This window comes from Chlamydotis macqueenii, chromosome 21 (assembly GCF_036417535.1).
Source record: "Chlamydotis macqueenii isolate bChlMac1 chromosome 21, bChlMac1.mat, whole genome shotgun sequence".
In the NCBI taxonomy this organism is placed as follows: domain Eukaryota; kingdom Metazoa; phylum Chordata; class Aves; order Otidiformes; family Otididae; genus Chlamydotis; species Chlamydotis macqueenii.
Genome location: NC_141576.1, coordinates 998068 through 1020862, shown reverse-complemented (window position 1 = coordinate 1020862; position 22795 = coordinate 998068). Strand labels below are relative to the sequence as shown.

General features: G+C 57.0%; 1 protein-coding gene across 4 annotated transcripts; it reads right to left on the bottom strand.

The window, feature by feature from the left end:
* Positions 1 to 885: 885 nt before the first annotated feature.
* NPHP4 (nephrocystin 4) lies at positions 886 to 22574 on the bottom strand. 4 transcript variants are annotated; one of them, XM_086764635.1, is made up of 29 exons: positions 22522 to 22574; positions 21828 to 22009; positions 21142 to 21273; positions 18610 to 18782; positions 18187 to 18251; positions 17754 to 17909; positions 16806 to 16942; positions 16097 to 16263; positions 15893 to 16019; positions 13756 to 13938; positions 13160 to 13289; positions 10917 to 10963; positions 10002 to 10207; positions 9711 to 9902; positions 8888 to 9075; positions 8112 to 8272; positions 7525 to 7705; positions 6285 to 6413; positions 5869 to 6071; positions 5571 to 5797; positions 5299 to 5512; positions 5139 to 5222; positions 4890 to 5046; positions 4477 to 4562; positions 3460 to 3545; positions 2939 to 3110; positions 2159 to 2338; positions 1205 to 1348; positions 886 to 1029 (listed from the first exon to the last, which is right to left on the bottom strand). In XM_086764635.1, the coding sequence occupies exons 2-29, from the start codon at positions 21960 to 21962 to the stop codon at positions 889 to 891; spliced, it is 4203 nt and encodes a 1400-aa protein (XP_086620761.1). In that variant the 5' UTR covers positions 21963 to 22009; positions 22522 to 22574; the 3' UTR covers positions 886 to 888. The 4 variants fall into 4 exon arrangements, with proteins under 4 accessions (XP_086620761.1, XP_086620760.1, XP_086620759.1 ...); XM_086764634.1 differs by lacking the exon at positions 22522 to 22574 and adding an exon at positions 22215 to 22291; XM_086764633.1 differs by lacking the exon at positions 22522 to 22574 and having other exon boundaries at positions 21828 to 22062.
* Between the last annotated feature and the right edge of the window lie 221 nt (positions 22575 to 22795).

Genomic DNA, 22795 nt, shown 5'->3' with positions numbered 1-22795 from the left:
ATCAGCCTGGGACCTGTACGGATGGGCAGCGCTGACAGGGGCACCCCTCTCCTGGGGGCCGCAGGCTGCCTGCCATGGCTTTGCCCATCGTGGCAGAGGGGTAGGGTGAGGGGCAGGGACACCCCCTCCTCAGCTTTGCCATCCTCAGCTGCCTTTCTTCCTCCCCTCCTTGGATTTCTCCCCCTCCACAAGTGAACTTAGTGCATCGTGGCCACAAGTGGAGCCATTCGGTACCCACCAAACAAGGTGGTGGGATGCGCCAGGGAATTGGGGGTGACGCAGGGGACACCCACCATGGGCCTGACAGCACCGCAGTGGTGGGCAGGGCAAGCCCAGCACTCGCCTCCGCAGGATGGGGACGCTGAGGGTTTCCACCTCTCACAGAAGAAAACGCCACCACACTCTGCCAGCTCTGCACAGTAAGTTTAATTGATCAAGGATGAGTAAAAAGTATTAAAAATACCAAAAAACTGCTTCAGCATGTGCAAAACTCACTGTAGAATATAAAATACTTTAAAAATATTCTGTAGAATCAGATCTGTAAACTTCTTAAGTTAAAAAAAGATTACAATATGCCTAAAATACAGCAAAGTTTAACAAAAATAAAGACATCCTGCGTGGTAGCAGATACATTCGCCCTCCCCGATTTGAGCAGACAGAGCTGCGTGGCACCATGGGCGCTCGTGGCAAAGCCCAGGGATCTCAACAGCTAGCAAGACCTCCCAGCTTGGCGAGGGGACTGGGCTCATGACCTCTCGTCTGCAAACGATGCAGCCAAGGAGAATTCGGAGAAAACACAGAGAGAAGTCCAAGAGACACACGTGTCCCTGAGGCGGCACTGCCGGACAGCGCAGAGACCAGCTGCTCTGCTGCGGCAGGCGGGCAGCCTCACTGGTAGAGGACCTTCACACAGAAGGTTTCCTCGTTCTTGTCCTCATGGTCGTTGATGTGAATCAGGATCTCCTCCTCACCCACGCTCTGGCTCGGGGCAAACCGCAAGCCGATGGTGTACACCTCCCCACCAGCGACCTGCGGGAGAGCGGGCGGGACGAGCGGTGGCACGACCCGCCGCAGAGCCCTCCACGCGCCCACCTTCCCAGGCTAGCGTGGCCCTGCACCTGCCGAGCATCGCCCCACACGTGGCGTGGTCCAGCCGGACGAGGGCAGGGGCTGTCAGGGTGGGACTGGTGGCGGGAGGACGTACCTCAAAGGAGTCCTCTTTGAACTGCAAGAGGTCGGGGCGGTTGGTGCACAAGAAGTAGAGCCGGGGCGAGGGGTAGGGGTTGGTGTAGGTGATGCGCTTGTTGCAGCCTCTCCCGCCTCCTACTGGGAGCGAGATCTCGAACGCCTGCGGGTTGAGCACAAGGCATGGCAGAGACCACAGGGCGGGCAGAAGGAACAACGGGCTCTCCCCCAGAGAGCACCAAGACACTGTGGGGGCATTTCGGGGGCACACTGCACTACAGCCCCTCCTTCCCCTTCTACACCTTACATCTGATCTCTACCAGCGGGTATAAAGAAAGCACCTTCAACTGAAAGCATCCTCCTTGCGCTGCCGCTGGCACCAGCGCATTTGCAGAAGTAATTACGAGCCCGAACGACAAAGGGCCAGAGGAGCAGCTGGGACAGGCCAGCTCATTCTCCAGCTAATTAATGGACATCCACAGAGAGCTGTGGCGCTTGCTCAGCCAACGCCCCGCAGCACCGGGAGGCAGGCTGGCACTTGGCAGGACACTGGGGCATCGGTTTAAATGCCAATCTGAACTTCCCCCGGTACCAAGGGTTTCAGGAAAACATTTTTAAAAGGAACACATTAGCCAGGAATTCTAATTGTCTGTCTTTGAGGCAAAGCCTCCGCCAGCACAGTGCTAATAGGAAGCAGCATGCTCCAGCTTTAATTTCACAACCAGGATACTTCAGAGTTGGCACTCCTCAGCATGGGACTGCCTTCAAAACAGCCTGAAAGACATTTTACTGCTGTCTTCAGGGAGATCATTCAAGTACTGGAGGGCCAAATGTGCGTTCAGTGTGGCAAGCTCCAAAAAAAACCCCAAAAATGTTAAGAGAAGAAGGAAGGGACAGCCCCAGGCTACTGGCTGGACTGTAACTGCTGGTCCAGCACCATCACCGTGTTTTTCCGGTGCGACAGCCACTGTACCTTGGAGATGAGGGGCTGCCGGCAGGAGAGGCAGAGCAGCCAGGAGGACACCAGCTGGTAGGACTCCACATCCACCAAGTTGAGGTAGATGAACCTGCTGCCCGCCCGCCGAGGCCTCACGCCAATGTACAGGTCCTGGATGCCGTTGGCGGGGAGAAGGAAGGCGCCGTCCGGATCCACCTGTGGAAGCCAACACTGGGAGCTGCAGGCACCCGCGGTGTCCCATCGCACCTCCGCAGCGTCCACCTTGGAGTACAAACCAGACCCGACTGCTCTTAAAAACCCGCATGCCTACGCCACCACTACGGAATCCCACCTATGTGAACACACCAGGACCGACCGGCTCCAGGTCAGGAAAGCAAAGAGCCACTGCTCAGGGACAGCCAGCTCCTCCGCAGCCAGGGGACTCCCTCCCCTCACAGCCTTCACACAGGGAGACTTTGGCTTTTGTTTATGGGACAGGGATGGAGTTTTTGTGCCTTTTATTATTCGTATTCGCAATTACGGCCAAACAAACTCTAAAGAAATTGTGAAGTCTTTAGATGGTCTCATTAATGCGGATAATTTGCCCTCCGAGGTTTCATGTCAATGATCCTACACTTGACAGCTCTAATCAAAAGATAATTACCGTAAACACTTCACGGCAGCAAATTGTTCATAATCCCAGTGGGCTGCCTCCCCCTCTCCTGAGGGGATTTCACTGGGCTGGCCCAGGCCAGCCCCCCGCTTCCCACCGCCATGAAGGACCTGGCCAGCCCCAAACCCGCCCGCAGGGGTTACCTCCAGCTCCTGGGGGTGGGAGGTGTAGGCCCGCACCCTCCGCGGGGCCGGGGTGCCCCGCAGCAGCAGGGAGAGGCGGGTGAGCTGCCCGGTCGTGCAGCTGACATCCAGGCGCTGCAGCGAGTGCAGGTAGAACTGCCAGATCTGGACCGGCACCGCCAGCCAGGCGTCCCTGCAGCAAAGGGACGGACAGGGCTCGCCAACGGCTTCTTCTAAGGAACCCATTTCAGTCCCACCCGTTCCTGAAGCACCACCTGATGCAGAGGTAGCCCAGCTGGGTCAGAAGGCATTAGCCCACTCACCAGAGACACTCTGGCCATGGATTATTTATAGCAGAAGAGAATGACATAACTCCCTATGCTGCAAACATTTTGGGAAGCCTCCTACCCAGCTTTCTGCTGCTCAGCAAAGCCGGCCGGGCTTGGGAAGCCACGAGCAAGGGAAGGGCAGTGTGAGCTCCCCCCGGCGCTGCCGCATGCTCGGGGTTAGCGTTCCTCACTTTTGGGGGGCCTGCTACTTACGTATAAATAGCAACAAAGAACTTTTTGATCTGCGGGCTTGGTCCTCCGGCTACTTTTAAGAAGATGTCCTGCGGCTCCCCGGGCCCCTGCGTGCAGAAATCAGAGCATCACTCCAGCAGTTAACCTCGAGATCAAACCGGCTAATGAGGACTCCAGGGTTTCCTTCCCATTAACAGAAACACCCGCCACCAACCCACTTATGAAAGCAGATGCTTCCAGCATCCAGTTAAACTATGTTATTAAGTTATTATACAGCTTGGCTGAGCTCTTCCAGTATTTTTAATTACAAAAGAGGATACAAATGACTATCGCATTCCAGGTCTGCATCTGTAATCAAATTTTGGCAAATTTTCCCCAAGTTTTCTAACAAGCCGTAATCCAATTACCCTACTAACGCATTTCTGCAATGGCAATTAGCAACTACCCTTCGCTGCCATCTGCACATATGTGCCCAAGTTTATTTTTCCTTTCCACCTCCCCCAGCTGCAGAGCACGCCCAGGAAGTCTTTACTGGGCATCGCAAAGCAAGGGCCGTGCTGGGGAGGGACGCAGGGCGACAGCTAGCCTTGGCCCAAAGCGCACCCCAGCCTGGCACGGCCCTCACCACAACCCCGCCGGCACCCGGATGCTCTGCCGTGCGCTCGGAGGACACGTCGTACCCCGCTGCACGCCCGAGCGGCTGCTGGCACTCCGAGTAGCGGAGAAGGTCTATCTCACCCCTCGACAAAAGGCTGCTTTTCCCCAGCATCTTAACCATCTGGTGTTTGCTCAAAAGAACACGGGAGCACAGGCTGCTGCACGATGCGATAAGGTGCAACTTTCTGCTTCAACCGCAAAAACAATGTGGCTCCTTTTAATTGGGAATAAAGGGCAATTCCGGCTTCATCGCTGCCAGCGTCTTGCTACCACGGGCTGACAAACAGGGATGCTCTGTGGGCGCAAGGCATTTCTCTGCCGATGAAAACAGCCCACAGCAGAACAACAAGGGACAGACCAATGCCAAAACACAACCAGTACCATATTTTTGGTTTCACAGATGATGTCAGGGTCGCTGCAGCGAACAAACATCTCGGGCTCCCCCCCCGGCATCCCCACCGGCGCACCTGCGGAGAAGAGAGACTGAGACGAACCTGTATTCAGTGTTTTCTCTCTGTGCTTGCTACTCTGCATCCCACGCAGCCAACAGACCAGAATCCCTTACGCTGGGCTACCAGCAAACTACATGGGCATGCTGGTGCAGGGAATTAAGTGTAAAATTAACTCAGGCAGGCAGATGAAGAGAAAGCAAGGAGCTCAAGGCCATGAAAGTGCGAGGAGGCAGAGATGAGCTCTCTGGATGCCACCCGCCCCTCCAGGAAGGTTCCTAGGAACCACTTAAACTGACTAACGAGGAAGAGTCCAAGCCCCCGCCAGGCACGCCGCGGGCTCACCCGGAAGGGTGTGCCAGGGGGGCAGCCGAATGGTCTTCTTGAGGAAGGTGAGCTCAGGGTGGTAGAAGCGGAAGGTCTGGTCCACCACGTGGGGCTGTGGCTCCACCTTCACCCGCAGGAGCGCAATGGGCTTCCCTCCGCTTACCTGGAAGGAGACCTGCCCCAGGGGGCCACAGGGACAGTTTGCCAAAAGCGATGCTTCTCCTCCCACGCAGCCCCTCGAGCAGCGTTTTCACTCAGCTCCCTCACCTGGATGTGCTTTGTTCGCTCAGCCCCGCTCTTCCCCAGAGAGCTGGCAACCGTGTTGGCACCAGTGCCCAGCCCAGCTGGCCCCTACGGGGTGCAAGAGCAGGCTGTGTTTGCCACGGCTTCTTACTGGGAATAGCTCAAAATGAGGGCCCACACACACCTGCACTGCGACGACCACAGGGTCTGCGGAGAAGGTCTGGTATTTGAAGGGGATGTGGACGGTCTCATTGGGGCGGAGGTAGACCTGAGGCCTAAGGTCATCACGGAGGTGGAACATCTCCTCCTCCACTGGTGTAGCGCTCTTGGTCAGCTCCTTGAAGTGGCGCCACTCCCTCGGGTCCAGTATGACACTGGGGAAGCAAGCAGCAGAGGTGCTGGTGCTACCCCAGCATCTTCCCACACACACGTGGGAGACTCTACTTTGATCCCCACCTGAGCTCGGGGTGGTCAACCTCAATGGTCACGGTGTGCTGGACACCATAGGGGTTCTTCAGGGCAAACTCGAAGAACTCAGCCGTCCCCAGCACGGCACGCACGGTGCGGGTGGCGGTGATGGCCTGGCTGAGCATCCGGGAGATGCTCTCGCCCTTGGTGTGCTCCCGGTAGGCATCAATGATCTGCAGGTCCCACACGTGGCGGGCGTGCTGCTCCTGCCAGTGCTGTCGGGAGGAGGGGACCATCAGCCCGGAGCCCCTGCGGCATCCCCAGCCCCCCGCACTCCTCTCCTCACCAAGAGCTGGGGGGTCCTCCCACCGCCAGCATCCTCCTGCTGCCGCACCAGCGCCATGCGCCGCAGCTTGCGCCGGCGGGCGGCCGCGGCCTCGCTGGGGACCGCTGGAGGGGTCAGCCTCGCCTCCGGCCAGCGGCCACGCAGCGCAGCCGCCAGCTCGCTGTCCACCTCCACCAGCCTCCGCGCCCGTGACACCCGCCCGCCTGCAGGGACAGAGCACTGTGGCACCAGCGAGGGACTCCAATTAGCACGGCCCCGATGGCCCCCCCGTGATGCTGCAGGGCCGGGAAGGGGAGCGCCGGAGGGGGCAGCCACCCCGTAAGCGGGGGCAAAGCACCAGCACTGCAGCAGCGGAGACCCTGCCAACCTGAACCCACGCAGGGGGACGGGCCGAGCCCCAGCCCAGCAGGACTCACCGCCGGCGGTGTTCAGGGAGAACCAGTTGCCAGCCAGGACGCTGCCAGCGCCATCCAGCGCAGGCACAATGCGGGAGCGGGACGGCAGCGGGGACAGCGGCTGTCCCGGGATATCCTCACATGGGTGGCCTGCCACGAGGGGAGACAGGGATGAGCAGAAACCATCTGGCTTTTGTTGTTATAAGATCTACTGCAAATTTTTAATCTCACTGCAGCTCTTTACAGACAATTTGAAAAAGCAGAAGCAAATATCTGGTTGCTAACAACATTCTGCAAGCCCTGTTACCACCATCCAGCCATGCGCTCAGAGACAGAGCAGCACCATAAGCACAGCACCATCTCGAGCGAGTCACCGCTGAGCCCCTCACCAGCTCCGGTGTTCATTTCTGCATTCTCCATCTCTGGGCTGCGACACTGCGTCAGGACGGTCACACGCCGCCGTGTCTCCCCACTCCTGCTGCCATCAGAGCCAGACGAGGCTCTAAACCCCTGCCAGGTACTTACCCAGCCTACAGATCCCATCCCCAGCCTTTGAGCAGGGGCACCAAGCTCTTCAGTGCTGTTTTTAACAACAGTATTTTGAAATTTAAAAAATAAAAAATAAAAAAAGAGGCCAGAGAGAAAAAACAAACAAAGGATGGCTGTTGTCTGGGTGCAGCCATCTCTGCTCCCTCTCTCCCTCTTCTTTTGCAGGGTGCAAGTTAAACCTTTCCCTGGGTTGTGAATCTCAGATTCTCCTTCCCAGGAGCTTATCGTCCTTTTGCAGGCAAAGCAGGGAAATGACGATTTAAGATATCCTATAATGGAGCTAATCTTTCTTCTGAAGATAAGATTTTAAAACCTGGAGTCACTGCACATTTGTAGGACAGAGAATTAAATATACAAAATAAAAGCAGCCAGCAGGTTCTGGGAAGAACAACATTCTCAGAAGCATGGTTTTCATTCAGGTATAGCCCTGTGCATTTCTCCGCAGCCCCACGCTGCTGGCTAGCACCTAACCGCACAGCACTGTCCCCACACCACCGGCCTCCCCGCCGCCTTGCGCCAGCATTTCCAGCCGAGCAGGGACTGCAAGCACAACCAGGAGCTGTGTGCTTCTGCTCGCAGCGCCCAGAGCCAAAGGGCTGGCACTGGGACAGGGGCTCTGGCCAGCACCAGAGGTACCCAGTGAGGGGCACGTGCCACGGGGGTGCCAGTGCCGCATCCAAGCCTTTCAGCCACGCGAGCAGCGGGCTCTTACCGACGTTGGCCAGGCAGAGGTGCAGGCGGCCCCTCACCACTACGCGGACGCCAAGGGGCCGCAGGGCGCCGTGCCGCAGTGCCTCCCGGCCCATCACCGTCACGTCCGGCTCATACTCAGTCGTGGCCACCTCCAGCTCATGGTGGGTCCTCACAGCCGCCCGGCCCTGGCGCAGCAGGGGCTGGGGACAAGCAAGGGGTAACGAGTTACCGGGGAAGTCAGCTCTGAGGGTTAAGTGGTCTGGGTAAGGATGTCTCTGGATGTCCTAGCTCTGGGGCTTTAGTCCTAGAATACTGCAGGAGTTTCAGGGAAGTGGAAAAAAGTTAATGTTTTGCCATCCCTTTCAAGGAGAAGATGACAAATCCTGTGATTAGGGGCTTGTCAGGCTGACATCAGTCTCAGTTACACAGAGGGGCTGACAGCAACTCGGTTATTAAAGACGCGAGGGCAATGCAATAGCATCTCAACACAGGACCAAAGAACAGTCAGACTCTTCCTTAACACAAAGGACAGCAGGCTAGGCAGGGGGGCTCCATCACCAGCAGCCACGAAGGCTGAAGGGGAAAGGCCTTCAATTTAACCGGTACCTCCAGTTTAACCGCAGCAGACCCAACGAGGAGCAGGGAGTCTCCATCCCAGACGTCAATCTGGAGGCTGTGTTCAGCCAGGTACCGCACAAACCAGCGCTGCTCCCCAGGTCGCAGGAAAGCGGGATCCACCACATACTTCAGCTGCAAGCCCGGTGCTCCTGCAAGACACGAGGCACTGCCAGGGAAACAGAGCTTCTGCCAGCACCAGCACACCAGCCAGGGCATTCCTCTACTCCGGAGAAGCCTGCCTGCCCACACGCCCATTCTCCTCCACTTAATGAACTTGTCGGTCAATTAGTAAGGTCTGAGGTCCCCCGGGATTGGCACCCTCCCACTGAAACACTCTGTGTGGACCCTGCTCTCATTTCGGTTAACAGCTCCACGTGGAGAAGGAGCTTCACCAGCCAAAAGTGCCTGGTGTCTCTTGAGATCAGAATTTAATAATACACAGAAAGAAATAACAAAACGCATTCATCCAGGAGGATCAGAGCCACTTACTCCAGGCGCTGTGCTCCCATGTGTTGCCTTTCTTTTCAAAGGCACCTAGCTGCAGCCGGAGCCGGCAGCCTCAACATGCAAATCACACCACCAACGCTTACCAGTGTTTTACTTCAAATGCTGGACATGTTGAGTGTTTTTCATGATGTGCCATGCAAACTAGCAGATGTTTGCTGTTACAGCAGACACCGGTGCATTCCTCAGCCCTGGGGCAAGCACAAATCTGACTGACAGAAGAGGAGCAGCCGCACAAGGATGCTAAAACCAGAGCTTACCAGTGCTGAGAGTCCCGTCCTTGTTCACCCGGACAAGGAGCTGCGCTGGCACAGCCAGCCCAGACGCTGGCCCCTCATCCACGCCGACCAGCTGCAGCCGCGGCGTGGTCACTGGTGGGAACCGATAGAACTGGAAGGTGAGGAAGATTGTCCTCGGCCACGTCCCTTCTGTGCTGTCCCAGCCATCCCTTGAGGGAAAGAGAGGGGTTTGGGTTAGTTCGTGGCACGGCGCTGCCACCCCATCATGAGCTCCTTGTGCGTTTGGCACGCACCGAGAGGCAGAACAAGACGAGAGCGGCAGCATCACAAGTATTTGGACTTCTCTGAAGACAGTGCGCATATGGTTTGCCTTAGCTTTCCAAAAAGCTTCTTAATTCCAGCTGTCTCCCGCCATATGCTGTGGAGGAGCCCAACAAAGGCAGCATTTTACCTTTGCACAGCACACTGCCATCCACTGAAAAAGCGTAAGTGGGGCCTTATCCAGCCAAAACCACCCCCGTGGGTGCCAGCTTTCCGAACTCCACATGCATTTCTGGAGAAACCATGCATTACCCAGCTTTGACATCACACCGTGGCTAATGGATACAGTAAGTAAAAAATTGGAATATGATTTTAGAGTGCCCAGAAAGGACAACAGCATCATCGTAAAACCCTCTGGGGCTTTGCCTCCACAGCAGGCACTGGAGGAAGCGGCAGCTTTGCAGGGACTTCTCCCGCTCAAGCGGGGAAGCGAGTTGGGGCAGATTTTTGGGAAAGGACTCTTCCCCCAGGGAGGCCACTGGGACCCACCCACAGAAGGCACCACAAAGAGCCACCATCCCACCTGCCAAAAGCCAGGAACTGCAGGATTATTTCATTGCCTTGCAGAGCGTCAGCTTCCTCCAGCTGCAGGCTGAAGCTCGCCAGGTCTGCCGGCTCCGAGATTTCCACCGGCTCCTGGTTGTGGTCCAGGATCTCCGGGAAGCCGGCGGTGTGCAGGCGGGCCAGGGAGGCACGGGAGAGCAGCGTGTGGGAGCTGACAGAGAAACAGGGGTGAGCCACACGGAAGCGGCCGCAGGGGACCCCAGAGGGCCGGGCCACGGGGACGCAGGAGCGGAGGGCAGCCGAGCATCACCTGCCTGCCTGCAGCCCCACAGCAGCGATGGGCACCTGCAGCGGGGCGAAGGGCAGCGCCCGCAGCTGGTCGCTAGCGCAGCGCTCCGAGTCCGGCAAGCCGAGGTCGGCCTCCAGGTGAGTGATCCCCCCTTCCTGCCAAGAGCCTCGTGGCGCTGAGGCTTGGCCCTTGCCCCACGGCGGGGCCGAAAGCTGGGACACCGACAGCTGGCGGGAGAGCGGCGAGTGTGAGCGCCCGCAGCCCTGCGCCAGGGAGCAGCCCTCCGTGGCACCCCGCTCTGCGGGAACCCCCGCAGCGAGGCAGGCCAGCAGCCCCTCCTTGTTAATGGCAGCTCGGATGCCGCGTGCTCTAGCATCACAACTCAGCTGCTCAAGGGTTCGCACCTCTGCTTCCTATTTAGCTGCTGCACTTTCCCCAGCAAGGGGAGGGATGAGAAAACGCAGCAGGAAGATCAAACTGCTTAATGCGGTCTTATGAAGCATTTCATTTCATCAAAAATATTTGTGAGCATTGATCCCTGCATCAAGATATAAAAAAGCATAAAGAGGGATCTCACTATTCATAGCTCTCCTTAAATCCCAGTAGCTCCACACGAAGAAGCCGTGCGGCAATGTCAGCATGTGCCAGGAACAATGGTACCCAGCAAATCTGGGCTGTCAAAACCCAGAACTGCCCTTAAAAATGCATTTGGGGTGCGAAAAGAGCTCAGGGAATTTTGCCCAGCACATTACATGCAGGTTCCATTTTGCTGCCCCGGAGGAGGTGCATTTGAGCAGGACACTCCGTGCCTCTTAGGGGCAGCAAGCTAGGAAAATTGGCAGAGGACAGGACCAGGAGCACATCCCCAGCACACAGGCCATCCCTCGGGAACACCGCTGCCCACCGCCCACGTCTGCTGGCACACGCAGCACTTACCCCCGGTCCCCGTGGGGAGGCTGCCGTTCCCAGCGAGGCCGGCAGATCTGCGGAGAGGGACAGGAGAGACGCTGTAGCAGAGCTGTCACCCCCAGGCCCTGCCACCACGGCTGCGCCCTCCAGCGAGCCCCCTCCAGCCTCCCGCCTGCCCTTTTACTTTTTAGGGGTGGGACCAGATTATTGAGGTGCCTTACCATCTCTCAAGCACTTACTTGACTTATTTTTCAAATAAGAGTCTTGCCTGGGGGTGGCACATAGCACATCTGCAGATTTACTCTGTTATTTTGCTGGGAATTAAGCTAACTCTGCTGTAAAAGGCAGCTCCTCCATGCTCACACAGCGCTGCAGTTCCCCCACGGCCATGAGGCGCTGCCTAAGTGGGATGCTCAATGAGACATGAAAGTTTTAGGATACTTAAGGTTTTCATCGCTCCTCCGTTACTTCTTGTCACTCCCTTCATCTGTTCATGCATTCGTGCCCTGAAACGGTACGAGCTTTATCGTGTTTATATTTGGCTCAGCTCGTGTGCCAGCACAGCTGAGCTCACTGTGCTGCTGAGCCACGGGTCCCTCGGAGCAGAGCAGGGGCACAGATGTTCTATCTCTGCATCCACATGATGCTGAGACCTTATTTTGCTTTCACAGCCATGTATATTCCAGCTATTTCATACCGACTGCTGTACAGAGGAAAGCGTCCTGTCTCCCTTACGTTTAAAATACTGTTTTCTCTCAGCTCAGATAGCTTTGGTCATTGGTGAAGAGATGATGGACAGAACCATCAGCACCACCAGCAGCTGAGCCAGCAGATGATGTGCTCAGCCTCCCCTGGCCAGAAGGGCAGAGCACTACAAAAAGTTCACAAAATGCTCTTTGCAGCAGCTCAGGGCATGGGCTGGCTCTCACATGCGGCCACTCACCTCGTGGCACAGCTTTGGGACACTGCCGTGCTTCCTAAGCTCTCCCCAGTGCCGCCAGCCCCCTAGAGCCAGGGAAACACCAAGCAGCTCACCCCCAAAATCACTGCCAGAGCATCTCCCCCCTTGCCAGGCACCTTACCCACTCCAAGTTGGAGCATGCCAGCCCAGCACTGGGCTGCAAGCTCGCCATCGGCACGCGCTTGCTTCTCCCTTCACCGCACCGCACCTCCCTCAACACCCTGGCCACCACCAGCTGAAAGGCGTCCAGGAAAACCTTTCACCCAGCGCCAGGAAGGTACCAGCAACGATGCAGCCATGTCACAGAGAGCCTCAGACAGTGCACCCCCAGCATCGCCAGGTCCCTCCATGTCACCCACGAAGCTCTCTGCTGTAAAGCTCCTTACACCAGTAAGTCCCGCACCTCGCTGCCGGAAAGCCAGGACTTGCTGCGGGAAAGCCACGGTGCCACTGCCATCTCGTGGAAGGCACAGCAGTACCAGAACCAGCACAGGAACGGGCTCCCACCGCAGCGGGCACTGCAGCTACCGGCTCACCAGAGGAGCTGGACAAGCACGTAAAACACATTTAAACACTGTCAGGTATCTGCGGCATCAGACCAAGACCTGCATGGGAACCAGAGCAGGAGCGATGCTGCAGAGGAACGGAGAGTTTGTCTCGCTCCGATCACGAAAGAGGGGATCGGACAGAAACAAGGTGGATAAGATTTCCAGCAGCCCAGGGCATTGACTCAACTCTGCGTCCAAACCCAAGCCAACGGCAGTTTCCTTTCCACCTCCAACACACACAGCAGACAGGCTGAACCGTGACTGCCTGCCACCCCTGCACCACAGACGAGACAGCCAGCTATACGTACATGTGCACACGCAGCCTGGCTTTCCCCAGCCAGGCACTGGCACAGCCTGCGCACGCCGATCGAACCTGTGCTGCTGTCACGCTCCCTGAGTGGCAGTGCTGCAAGATTATTATTTTCTTCCTCAGCCTATAATCATCATCTCTCCTGTCCTCAACGTCTGGGAGGATTCAGAGTCCAGAGAGACGAGCAGCGGCGCTAGCAGAGCAATGTGCTGCTGGTGCAGCTGCCGCACCTGTGCGGCTGCTCTGGGTGTTGAGCGTTGGAGCCTCAGTGCTACGATTACAGAATTTTGCAAGTTAAAAGACTGAGAGCTGAACTCAACTCAATAGAAACTTGCTTCACTTCGGTAATTCATAAGCTAGCTCACTGGAACTTGTTGAAGTCGTGTTTTTTCTGCTGAGCAGACACCAATGCCACACTATTTTAAATGTCAGCGATCTAGAAAACACTCACTCAGCGATGGCGTAGGAGGCTTCTCCGACTCGTCCCTGTCTTTACGTAGGATCTCCGCAGCAGTTACAAGATGTTCTTCTGAATCGGTGGAGACATGGAATTGGACAGTCCCAGACTCCACGTGCTTCCCCTGAAATTGGAAAGGAAATACTTTCAGACAGCATGCTACACGCAGGCTCCCTCGTACCTCTGAGAGACAATCCCCTTGCCCTGCAGCCAGAGAAACCACGGTGCAAGCCAGAGGCTGAGCTAGCAAGGGCCTGTACTTTAATTTCTGACCAAGTGCCTCTGTCCTTGCAGAGACACACACCTGCCAACGCCACCCACTGCCACCCGGTTTAAGATTGCACCCATCCACCTCACCAGCAAGAGAAAGCAACCCGCACAGCCTAGCATCTTGGCTGTATTTTGCCCCCATTCCCCCTCCCTGCTCACTGTCACCCTCCTCTTCCCATGCCTCTTCGTTCACTCGCAGATTTGCGGAGAGCTTCTCCATTGCCTGGGCACTTACAAAGGTTTTGGCAAAGAGCCTCTCCAGCGGCAGGCCCGCCCAAGCACGGCAGCATCCCCATGTATTTGCAGAAGCAAGAGCTTACCCGGCGGGAGCTCCTGCTGGTCGGCGGGGTCCGGTACACCAAGGTTTGGCAGGGGCCGCGGCGGGCGCCACCACGCAGGGGCAGAACCACCTCCGCCTCGCTGGCACCCAGGACGGGGCTCCAGACAGCCCAGCGCACCGAGCGCATGTCGGCCGCCTCGCCACGGGCGCTGCCAGACAGGGCCTGGGGGAAGAGCAGGAGGGAGCGCGGTGAGTGCCAGGCACCCCCACTCCCTCCACTTTCAGCCGATTCTGGAGAGACAGCACTTCCCAGCACCTTATTTCTCTTTTTACATCCATTTTTCCCCCACACCGACCACACCTTTCTGCTCCCATCCCTTTGCAGGCTCTGAGGATCACCAAGCACACTTCTCTGATGGAGAGGGACATGCTGGTCCCAGGGAGAAGACTCAGGATAATGAGACCTCCTCTCAGTGAAAGGACGCCGAGCCGGCTTGTAGGCTTTCGAGCTTTGCTTCTCTTCCCCTCTGCCAGCAGCACCACAAGCAGGACTAGCACCTTCCTGCGTGATTTCACCTCCTCAAGCCTGACTACAAGCCACGGCCGCAGCTGCGGGCAGGTATGAACCCCACTGTCTCCCTGTAAACCCCATACCACTCTTCTCACACGGGTACTTTGTTTTCCCCGCGCACGCTCCACTCCCCCAGCCCGTCCTGCAGGCTGTGGCTGCAGTGCATCAGGCACCCACGCTCCAGGGAGCAGCACCTTCGCCCTTTACCAACTGACACCAGGGACTACGGCTCTGTGTTATGGATCAGCACAACACAACGCTGACAGAATACGAAAGCACGATGTAATGCTTTCAAAAAATAACAGGTTTTCATCCCCTGAATATATTTAGCACAAGCAGGCTGAGACAAAGACACCAGCAGCCAACCAAAGGGCTGTAACCCCCTCACTCAAGCAGCTGCGTTAAGGGATTTATGTTTGACCCCCCCACCTCGGCAGACGAGAAAGGCAGCATAAAGGCTTCCACTTACCGGGCGCGTCCACAGCCTCCCCTTAAACTGAAGGAGAGGCGCAGAAGCAAACCGAGAGATCTCTACCAGCGCCCGCAGTCACCCTGGCAGCCTGCTAATTATGGCACAGAGGACACTGCGATCAGCTTTCGGATCAGCTTTCGGATTAGCTGCTCTGCCTAAGAGCTGTGCTTCAGGGAACCGGCTTCGCCTCTGCCCCAGCCAGCGCTCCTGGCACCCAGCAGAGCCAAAGAGCCCAAGATCTCTGTGGGTCCTTGGGTTTCAGCTTTTTCAAGGAGTCGAACCCAACACTTTATTTCCAACAGCACCACTCAGCTTCTCCTCCTCCCGCCAACACAAATCCCCTTCGCCTGGCACACCTGTCCCACTTTATGAATACCCGGTTTCCCCTAAATTTTGTCTCCAGACAGGAGAGAGGATGCCTGCTGCATTTTCAACGAGCATCTTAGCAGGACAATCAGGAACCCATCACCATTGACCTATGGGTAAAGGGTGGAAGAGAAAGGATCTCAGGAGGGTTGGGAACTGCTCGCTAAGCTGGGTTTAACCCGCAGAAAGGTTAAACTGATACACAGGTAAATGGTTAAATGCTTGATAAGTAGGCATTAGCAAGCATGGCCTCTGCAGTCAACACAGAGACTTGTGGCTTTAAGTTCTGGACAACACAGGCTGAAGCTCCCAGACAAACTTCAGCTGTCAGAAAATTAAAAAAAAAAAAAAAAAACATGGGAGGTTATCTTCTTTTTGGCATAAGTGCTAAATTCTAAAGAAGTCTTTTGCAAATTAAAAAAGCTGAAATTTTCCAAAGCAGCTTGCCAAAACACAGCTAACTGCTGCAGGCGACATTTCTCCATAGACGTACGCAGGGCGGAGAAACGCAGCCACGTGTAATTAAAGTGATTCAATAAACCCATTTGCAGGATATTTCGCACAGCACTACAGAAAGCACCTGGACACTTTGCAGGGCTGCTTGCTAGGCAGTGCAGCTGCAGGACAAGGAGCCGCTGCCTCTTAGGAGTGTGGGATGGCAAAACTGGGGCAGAGGAGGGAGTTACTCCGCAGGTCTCGCTCCTCCTGCAGCAGGTCTCCACTCTTTAATAAGGGACAGAGACGAGGTGCACGCTCACTCAGCCCTACCTTCCCGCCAGCTCTCCCCGAGCTGCAGAAGACGTATTCCAGCTGGAAGCAGACCCCAAATGTCGGGTGAGGGACCATTTCGTTCAGATGGATGCGGCTCCTCAGGACCAGAGCTTGATCTGTGCCCCTGGGCCGGGATGGAGAAGCAGCTGTGGGCAGTGCCCAAGGCAGGAGGAAAGCAGCGTGTTCAGGTCTCCCCCTTACCTGGCTCCAGAGTCCGACACCCCTGGGCAGCTGCCCCGCGCCGCCTCTGCCTCCGGCACCAGCACGGCCACCTGCGGCGCCTGGACGAAGCACAGGCCATTGTGGACGCCAACGTGCAGCCGCCGCTCCCGAACCACCATCCCATCACCGTCCGGCGTGGCATTAGCCTGCAACAGGCAAGTTTTCCAGCTCAGGCAGCAAGGTGGCATGAGGTGGCTCAGCATCCCTCCCCGTGCCACCTGTGGCCAGGGAAACTCAGACAATCTGTTAGAAACTGAAAAAAACGGGACCCACCCCCCAGTGGCTGACAGATATTCAGATATTTTGTCTTTATGGCAGAGATGGTGCAGATCTGGCAAACAAAGGAGGACTTGGCCAGTGGTCCTTACTGCCCACCGAGCGCTTCGCTCCTAAAGAGACACACTATGATGAGCACTGCATCTTATCTTTGCATTTTCCACAGCAGAGCAAACCCAAATTCTGCTTATTAGTGTCTGGGTGTTCAAACCAACCCAACACAGAGCACCTGTGTGCTAATCCAGCAGTAAAGCAAGCACAAGGCTTCAACAGCAAAAAAGAAGACAGGCTCCAAGTGAAACAAATACACAAGCGCTGCGTATCTGAACATTTTCACTCTGCTCACAACCAAAACACCAGCACTACTGCTCATGCACTGCGCTCTCCCCTGCTGTAACTGCGTTGGCACTACCTGAAGTAAGCGATCGCTGTTCAGCAAGTCCAGCAGTTCTTCCTCAAATTCCTCCAAGGAAGGGTACAGCCAGACAGACAGCCTCTCCAGATAGCAGGTAACTGGCTTCATCAGCCGGGGTTTCTGCAAGCAGTCACCTGAAAAGACAAGGCAGCAGCCACATGTCTTTACACCTGGGAGAGACTCAGAAACACCCAAAGCCTTTGGAACCAGTGGATGCAATCCATTTATTTACTAAAGCCAGTGCTACTGCAGTGCTGAGCCACCCTGTGGTGCAAAACACTGGCTCTCCCCTCTTCTGCTTTTGGTCTCAGCAGAGCCAGGGACTCGGCTGCTTTGGAGACCTCGCTCAGCTTTAACACGGACAGTTACAACCCCCAGAACAGCTAGCGCTAGGGTTTTCTAGGCAGGAAGCTGAAGCATAATTCAGCTGCAGAATTGAGAGTACTTGTTACCCTCTGAATCTTCAGATCACATAATTTTAATTGCAGCAGCCTGAACAGCAAGGCTGCTGTCCACAGGGAAAGATTAACGAGGGCTGAGCACGCAAGAGCTTGTCCTCCCGAACCTGCCAGACCCTCAGCGACCCTGAGCCGCACCACCGAGGCAGACAACTTTAAGCAAGCTGCAAGGGCTTCTCTGAAGACTCCGTTGAACGACTGTAATTAAATCAACCATCATTTATCCCTAGCAGCTTCCCAGGAGCAAAGCAATTAACGCAAGGAGAACAGGCCGAAGCCATTTTGACATCTTTCAGGATGAGCTACAAATGCAAGGGCTGCAGCCCCACTGGCCTGCTCGTGCCAAGGGGCAGTGCTGCAGAGAACCCGCCAGCGCTCCCAGAAACCCCACGCGAGTGCTCTGCCTGCCCTGCCCGCAGCCTCCCCGGGGACCTGCTGCCTTCAACCCGAGCAGCGCAGGCAGTAGGGAAAGGGAAAGAGCCCTTACTTGTGTCTCCGTGCGCCACCAGCAAGCCAGGAACGTTCTGCAGCCCAGACATCAGAAGGTTTTCAGGAAGAAGGTGAAATATTGTCTCCAGGGGCTGGTGGGGCTTCAGGGCGTACTGTAGGTGGCTCTTCTCCATCACCGTTAGGTATTTGTTCTCTGAGAAGAGAAAACATCCCAAAATGACAAAAACCCAGTGAAACAGCTGTGTGGCACCACTGTTGAAGAAATCATCATCCATGAACACATGTGCTGGGAGCAAAGTAAAAACCTGTGTGTGCCCAGCCAGGCTCTTCCCAGCTGGCAGTACAGCACATCTGCTTAGCACTACCAGGGCACAGACCACACACCGCTTCGACCAGACACACACGATACTTATTTGGGTGAGAGAAGCAGCCAAGAAAGGAGCAAGACGCAATGCCTTGCTGCTGCTTACTTTCCACAGGGTCCTGGAAGCGCGGGTGCAGTAAGGCACGCGGCGTCCCATGGTACAGCTTCAGTCTGAAAAGCAAAGCACGCACCTGCAGTGGTCAGTAAATCCACCCTGAAGCACATCTTCATCTTCCACAATGCCTCTGCTCACCAGCAAGAAGCCACCCTCCTACCCTGCACCAAAACCCTGTCCTTCAGGGAAATCATAAAATTCTAGAATAGCCAGAGAAAGGACAAGCATCACTTACAAATCCATCGTTGCTTCCCCAATAGGGAAGAATTCCAGGTTTCTAAATGCTGGCTTGGTTTCTGCAGCCCCAGGACCACCCTTTCTCCTCAGGACCACCCTTTCAACCCCCTCAGCAGCCGTGCACATTACCACCCCAGTTCCCACCACGCCCCAGGATGCAGCGTCAGTGGGACCTACGCTTTGTGCTCGGCGGCCAAGTCAGTCACCTCCGACCCACTGCCGAAGAGCGGGATGAGCCCAAAGCCGCAGGAGAGATTCTGAGAGTCTCCATCCCCTTTCCTGGCCGTCACCACCACTTCCACAACAGCGGTGATGCCAGGGTGGTTCAAGGAGGTGTGGAAGTAAACAGTCTGGGATGGGAAAGGAGAGAAAGAAGGAATTTCAGAGCTAGCGGCAGTAGGTGCAGGCAGAGCAATATCTGTGACACCTGGACAGCCAGGGGTGCAACCAGAACATCCACGAAAACTTACAGGCAGCAGCTCATGGCAAGTGACCTGTCACTGCTCCAAAGTCTTGACCTCCTTAAATCTCAAATATAATTAACTGGTTTTTCTCCCGCCCTTTTTTTTGTTAATGACCATTTTCCAGAGTTAACTCGCAGGCTGCAGACGCTGTAACAGCAGGATTTCAGCATGCCCCCAGCCTACAGCACACCATGGTGAGCCTCACGCCGGGAAAGCCAAGGGAGCTGGAAAGCCTCCTGCCGCAGGGAAGGGAGACGGGGATGGCCCGTACCTGAGGGCAGGTACGGGACACAGGTCACCTCCCCAGGACAGGATTTAAAGCTAGGTTAATCTTTCTATTAAAAACTCATTACCACAGTGTCCCAGGGAAACCGTTTACTGTAATTACAGGCTGTCAGGAAGGGATAACGGAGAGAGACATTACTGCATCAGCCCAGGGAAATAAATCGTTATTCTATTATCTTTTATTGCAAAAGCTGAAATAATGACCGCTGGCTGCAGACCGATGCCTCGCCTTGCAAAGGTGCAGAGAGCCCTTAAAGCAGGCCTCTTGTAAAACCAAGCTCACCGTTGCCTCTGTGAACACTAACAGCGCGTTGCAACAGCGTGTTCCTCTCTCCTAAACCTGAAGAGGATGATGCAGGGCAGATCACGCCTGCGGAGGCTGCCCTGACCTGCCACATGTGTGGACCCCGTCCCCTGCCCCAGCGCCTTCCTCCTCCGGTGAGGCTGGCGAGCGTGCGGGCAGAAGCTCAACGCGTGGCCTGCGCAGGCAGAGGCTGCAACGTCCCCACACGCTGCCAGGTCCCGCAAGGCAGCTCTCGAGCGGCAAGGAGCAGCACCTTTCCTCCTTCCTCACCTTCCACAAATCGATTGTGCTTGTATCTGAACTCTTTGCAAGACTAAACTGCTGAACACCACAAAGTTAAAAGATCCCAGTCACGATCGCACCATGCCCGCAGACCGCCTCTCCTCTGCGCCATCGCAAGGCCTCGCGCGCTGCAGCTGCACCATGAGCGCACAGGGCAGGCTGCAGGGAACAGGCAACGCAATCCAACAACTGCAGAGAGGCTGCAAGAGGCTGCAGGCCCCCAGCACCCCAAAGCACCTGCCAGCTGCTCCCAGCCAGAGGCGAAACACCCAGACAGCCTGCAGACACAGGGATGGTGATCGGTCAGGCAGCTCCCCCCAGCATCCGGCAAGGTGGGGAGCAGTGCCACGTTTGTCTCACAGCAGCACTCTCTGCCATAGGCATTTTCTCCATCCCTCTTCAAAATAAAAAGCGATTAAAACACTCGTGGAAGAAATGCACACATCAACACCCCTCAGACACCACTACCAATTCAAATAAACGAAGGAGTGTGGCTCTAGCCAGTGCTACACTTCAACAGTGGCACAGAGCACTGGAGGAGGTGGAACAAGAGTTTAACTGGAAAACGGGACACCTCGGCTGTCGTCCACGCTACAGGGCAGCAGGATGTTCCCAGTAAAGGGGCAGCCCGATTCGCCAGTATGGGCAGCGGGTGGAAGCACGGCTCTGGGCGAGTTTAGCTCCCAGGTAAGGACAGAAAAGCGGGGCCGGAGAGCAGGCGGCTGCGCCTTCCCTCCCTTCCCACTTGTGGAGAAACACTGCTCTCTGCCGCCGGCTCCGAGCGCAGCAGGCAGTGCACGCTGCTCCCGCACCATCACCCAGCCCCAGAGACAACCCCAAACCCCAATTTCCCCATTCTAAAATACTGAGCGCAAAAGCTTGAAAATTGGGATTATTTACAGCGTTTGGAACACAACCTGGGCAAAGGATCTGGAAGTGCCGGAGGGAAAAAGGGCTTGCTGCCGCTGTCTGCCTGCGTGCAGAGAATGAACGGCTGCAGACAAGGCTCAGTGGCAGGCAGACAACGGGCCAGAGCCCGTGCACACTCAGGACTTGCTGCTTCAAAACGCTCATGTGCTACAGCTCTGAGCTCCGCTTCCACCAGGCTGACGGAGGAAACCGGCACCAAAGGAGAGCGGCTCCCGGCTGAACTCACGCAAGGACAGCTTTCACCCTCAAGCACTGCAAACCTTCTCAGACCCAGCTCGCGAGGAGCCAGCCACCTTCTTGCAGGATCACAGCCCCCATCCGCCTCTCATCACACTGTCCCGGGGGGCTGCTGGCGTTTCCCTGACCTAGCAGCACAGCCGCTTCCCTGCCCCCCCAAAGCCCCCCCTCACTAAACAAAACCACAACAGCCCCCCAGCACCCTACCTCGTTGAAAGCCGCCCTGGCTGTGCGCGGCGGGACGGCGCGGGCAGCTCGCCAGGCGCTCCTCCACGTCCTCCCGAAGAAGTGGTGGTAGGTGGCGTCGAAAAGGGAGAGGCGCAGCTGGTACTCAGCTCCCTGCAAGGCACGACAGGACAGGAGGCTCAGGCCCGCTCAGGGACACGCCAGCTCAGCAGCCCCAAACTGCGGAAAACGCACTCGAGTAAGAGAAGACAAATAATTCCCGTTTTCTAATCGATGCCCAAATCGGGCACAGGGCCACGTACAGCTCTGTACATCGCTGGAGAGCCTGTCTGACAGCCAGAGGCTGAACAAGCAAAGCAAAAGCGGGAAAACCGAACATTAAGCATATAGTAAAGGAGCAGCAGACTGTTAAAGTCCTACCCAGATATTTTAATTTTAAAATACTTACCCAAATTACAAATTAACAAGTTAAATTAAAAATTAATTAAGTGCTAAGTCAGATTTGCAGGTAAAAACACACGGGATTGTGATTCAGCTCCGATTTGTGTTTCTGGGAGATTTCCAGTTAGCGGCCCCCAGAACAAGTAACCCTGTTCCAAAAGCCTCCACCTTTACGGGCTCTGTCCCGCAAACAGGGCGAGCCGGAAGGCGGCGGGCAGGAAAGAAGGCACTGCTGGCTCAGACTACTGCTGGCAGTCCCCCCTTACCTGGGCGAGGGCAGCCCCTTCCAGGCACTTCAGGACGCAGCGGAAGGCCGTGGAGCCCGGCGGGCGAGCCCGCCTCCGCTGGCAGTGCGGCGGAAGGGCGAGGTGCCGCAGAAACACGCTCTCCCACTCGCTCATCTCGCTCCCCGGGGCTCACCTCTCCCTCCGGGCCTGGCCTACGGTGCCTGGAAAACAGAGCGGGGAGACGGGAGCGCGCTCCCACACCGCGGGGCTGCGCGGACAGGCGGCCCCGATGGGATGCGGGCTCCTGCGGCACCCACGCGGCGACACAGCGGCACCCACGCGGCGACACAGCGGCTCCCCCTCTCCCCAGCCCCACGCACGCACAGAGGCCCGCACCTGGATGTGCGGGTACGCACGGAGGCCCACCTCCGCGCTCGCTCCGTACGCACCCGGAGGCTGCCCATGCCGCGGGGCAAAGGCAGGGACCCGCGAGGTGGACCCCCGTACAGCCGAAGGCGGCCACGGGTGCCGGTGTCGGTGCCCGCGGCACAGCCCGCACCTCCCGCCCGCTCCAGGTCCCGCTCACTGACCGCGCACCGACGCCATCTTCTCGGGCCCGACCAACCTCGCGCCGGGCCGGGGGGGGGGGGGGACACACAGACGCCCCGCCGCCGCTCACCGCCCCGCCGCTGGAGCCGCTGGAGCCCCTGAGCCCCTCAACCGGAGAACTGACACGGAAGTCGCCGCCAAAGCGATTCCGGAACGGTGCACAGCGGCCGTGGCGGAAGAGGCGGCGGAGGCCTCCTCCCCCCCCTCCCCGCCGCGCGGGTGGTCGCGCCCTGCTCAGCATCGGGTTACTAGGGCGATGGTGCCGCACCGCGGTGGGCGGGGCCTCGCCGCTGGGCTCGACCGGCGCTGCAGCCAATGGGGACGGCGCGGGGCCGCCGCCGTTGGCATGCGGCGGGAGAGGCGGGGAGGGGGGCGCGGCCAATGGGCGGCGGGCGGGC

Excerpts from the sequence above, each read along its gene's own strand:
- NPHP4 (XM_086764635.1), bottom strand. The coding sequence starts at position 21,962 with ATGAGCGAGTGGGAGAGCGTGTTTCTGCGGCACCTCGCCCTTCCGCCG. Across the intron at positions 5,223-5,298 it reads CTGTGGTCGTCGCAGTGCAG|GGGCCAGCTGGGCTGGGCAC; the intron begins GTGTGTGTGGGC and ends TGCACCCCGTAG. Across the intron at positions 3,546-4,476 it reads TCTGTGAAACCAAAAATATG|GGGCCCGGGGAGCCGCAGGA; the intron begins GTACTGGTTGTG and ends TTCTGCACGCAG.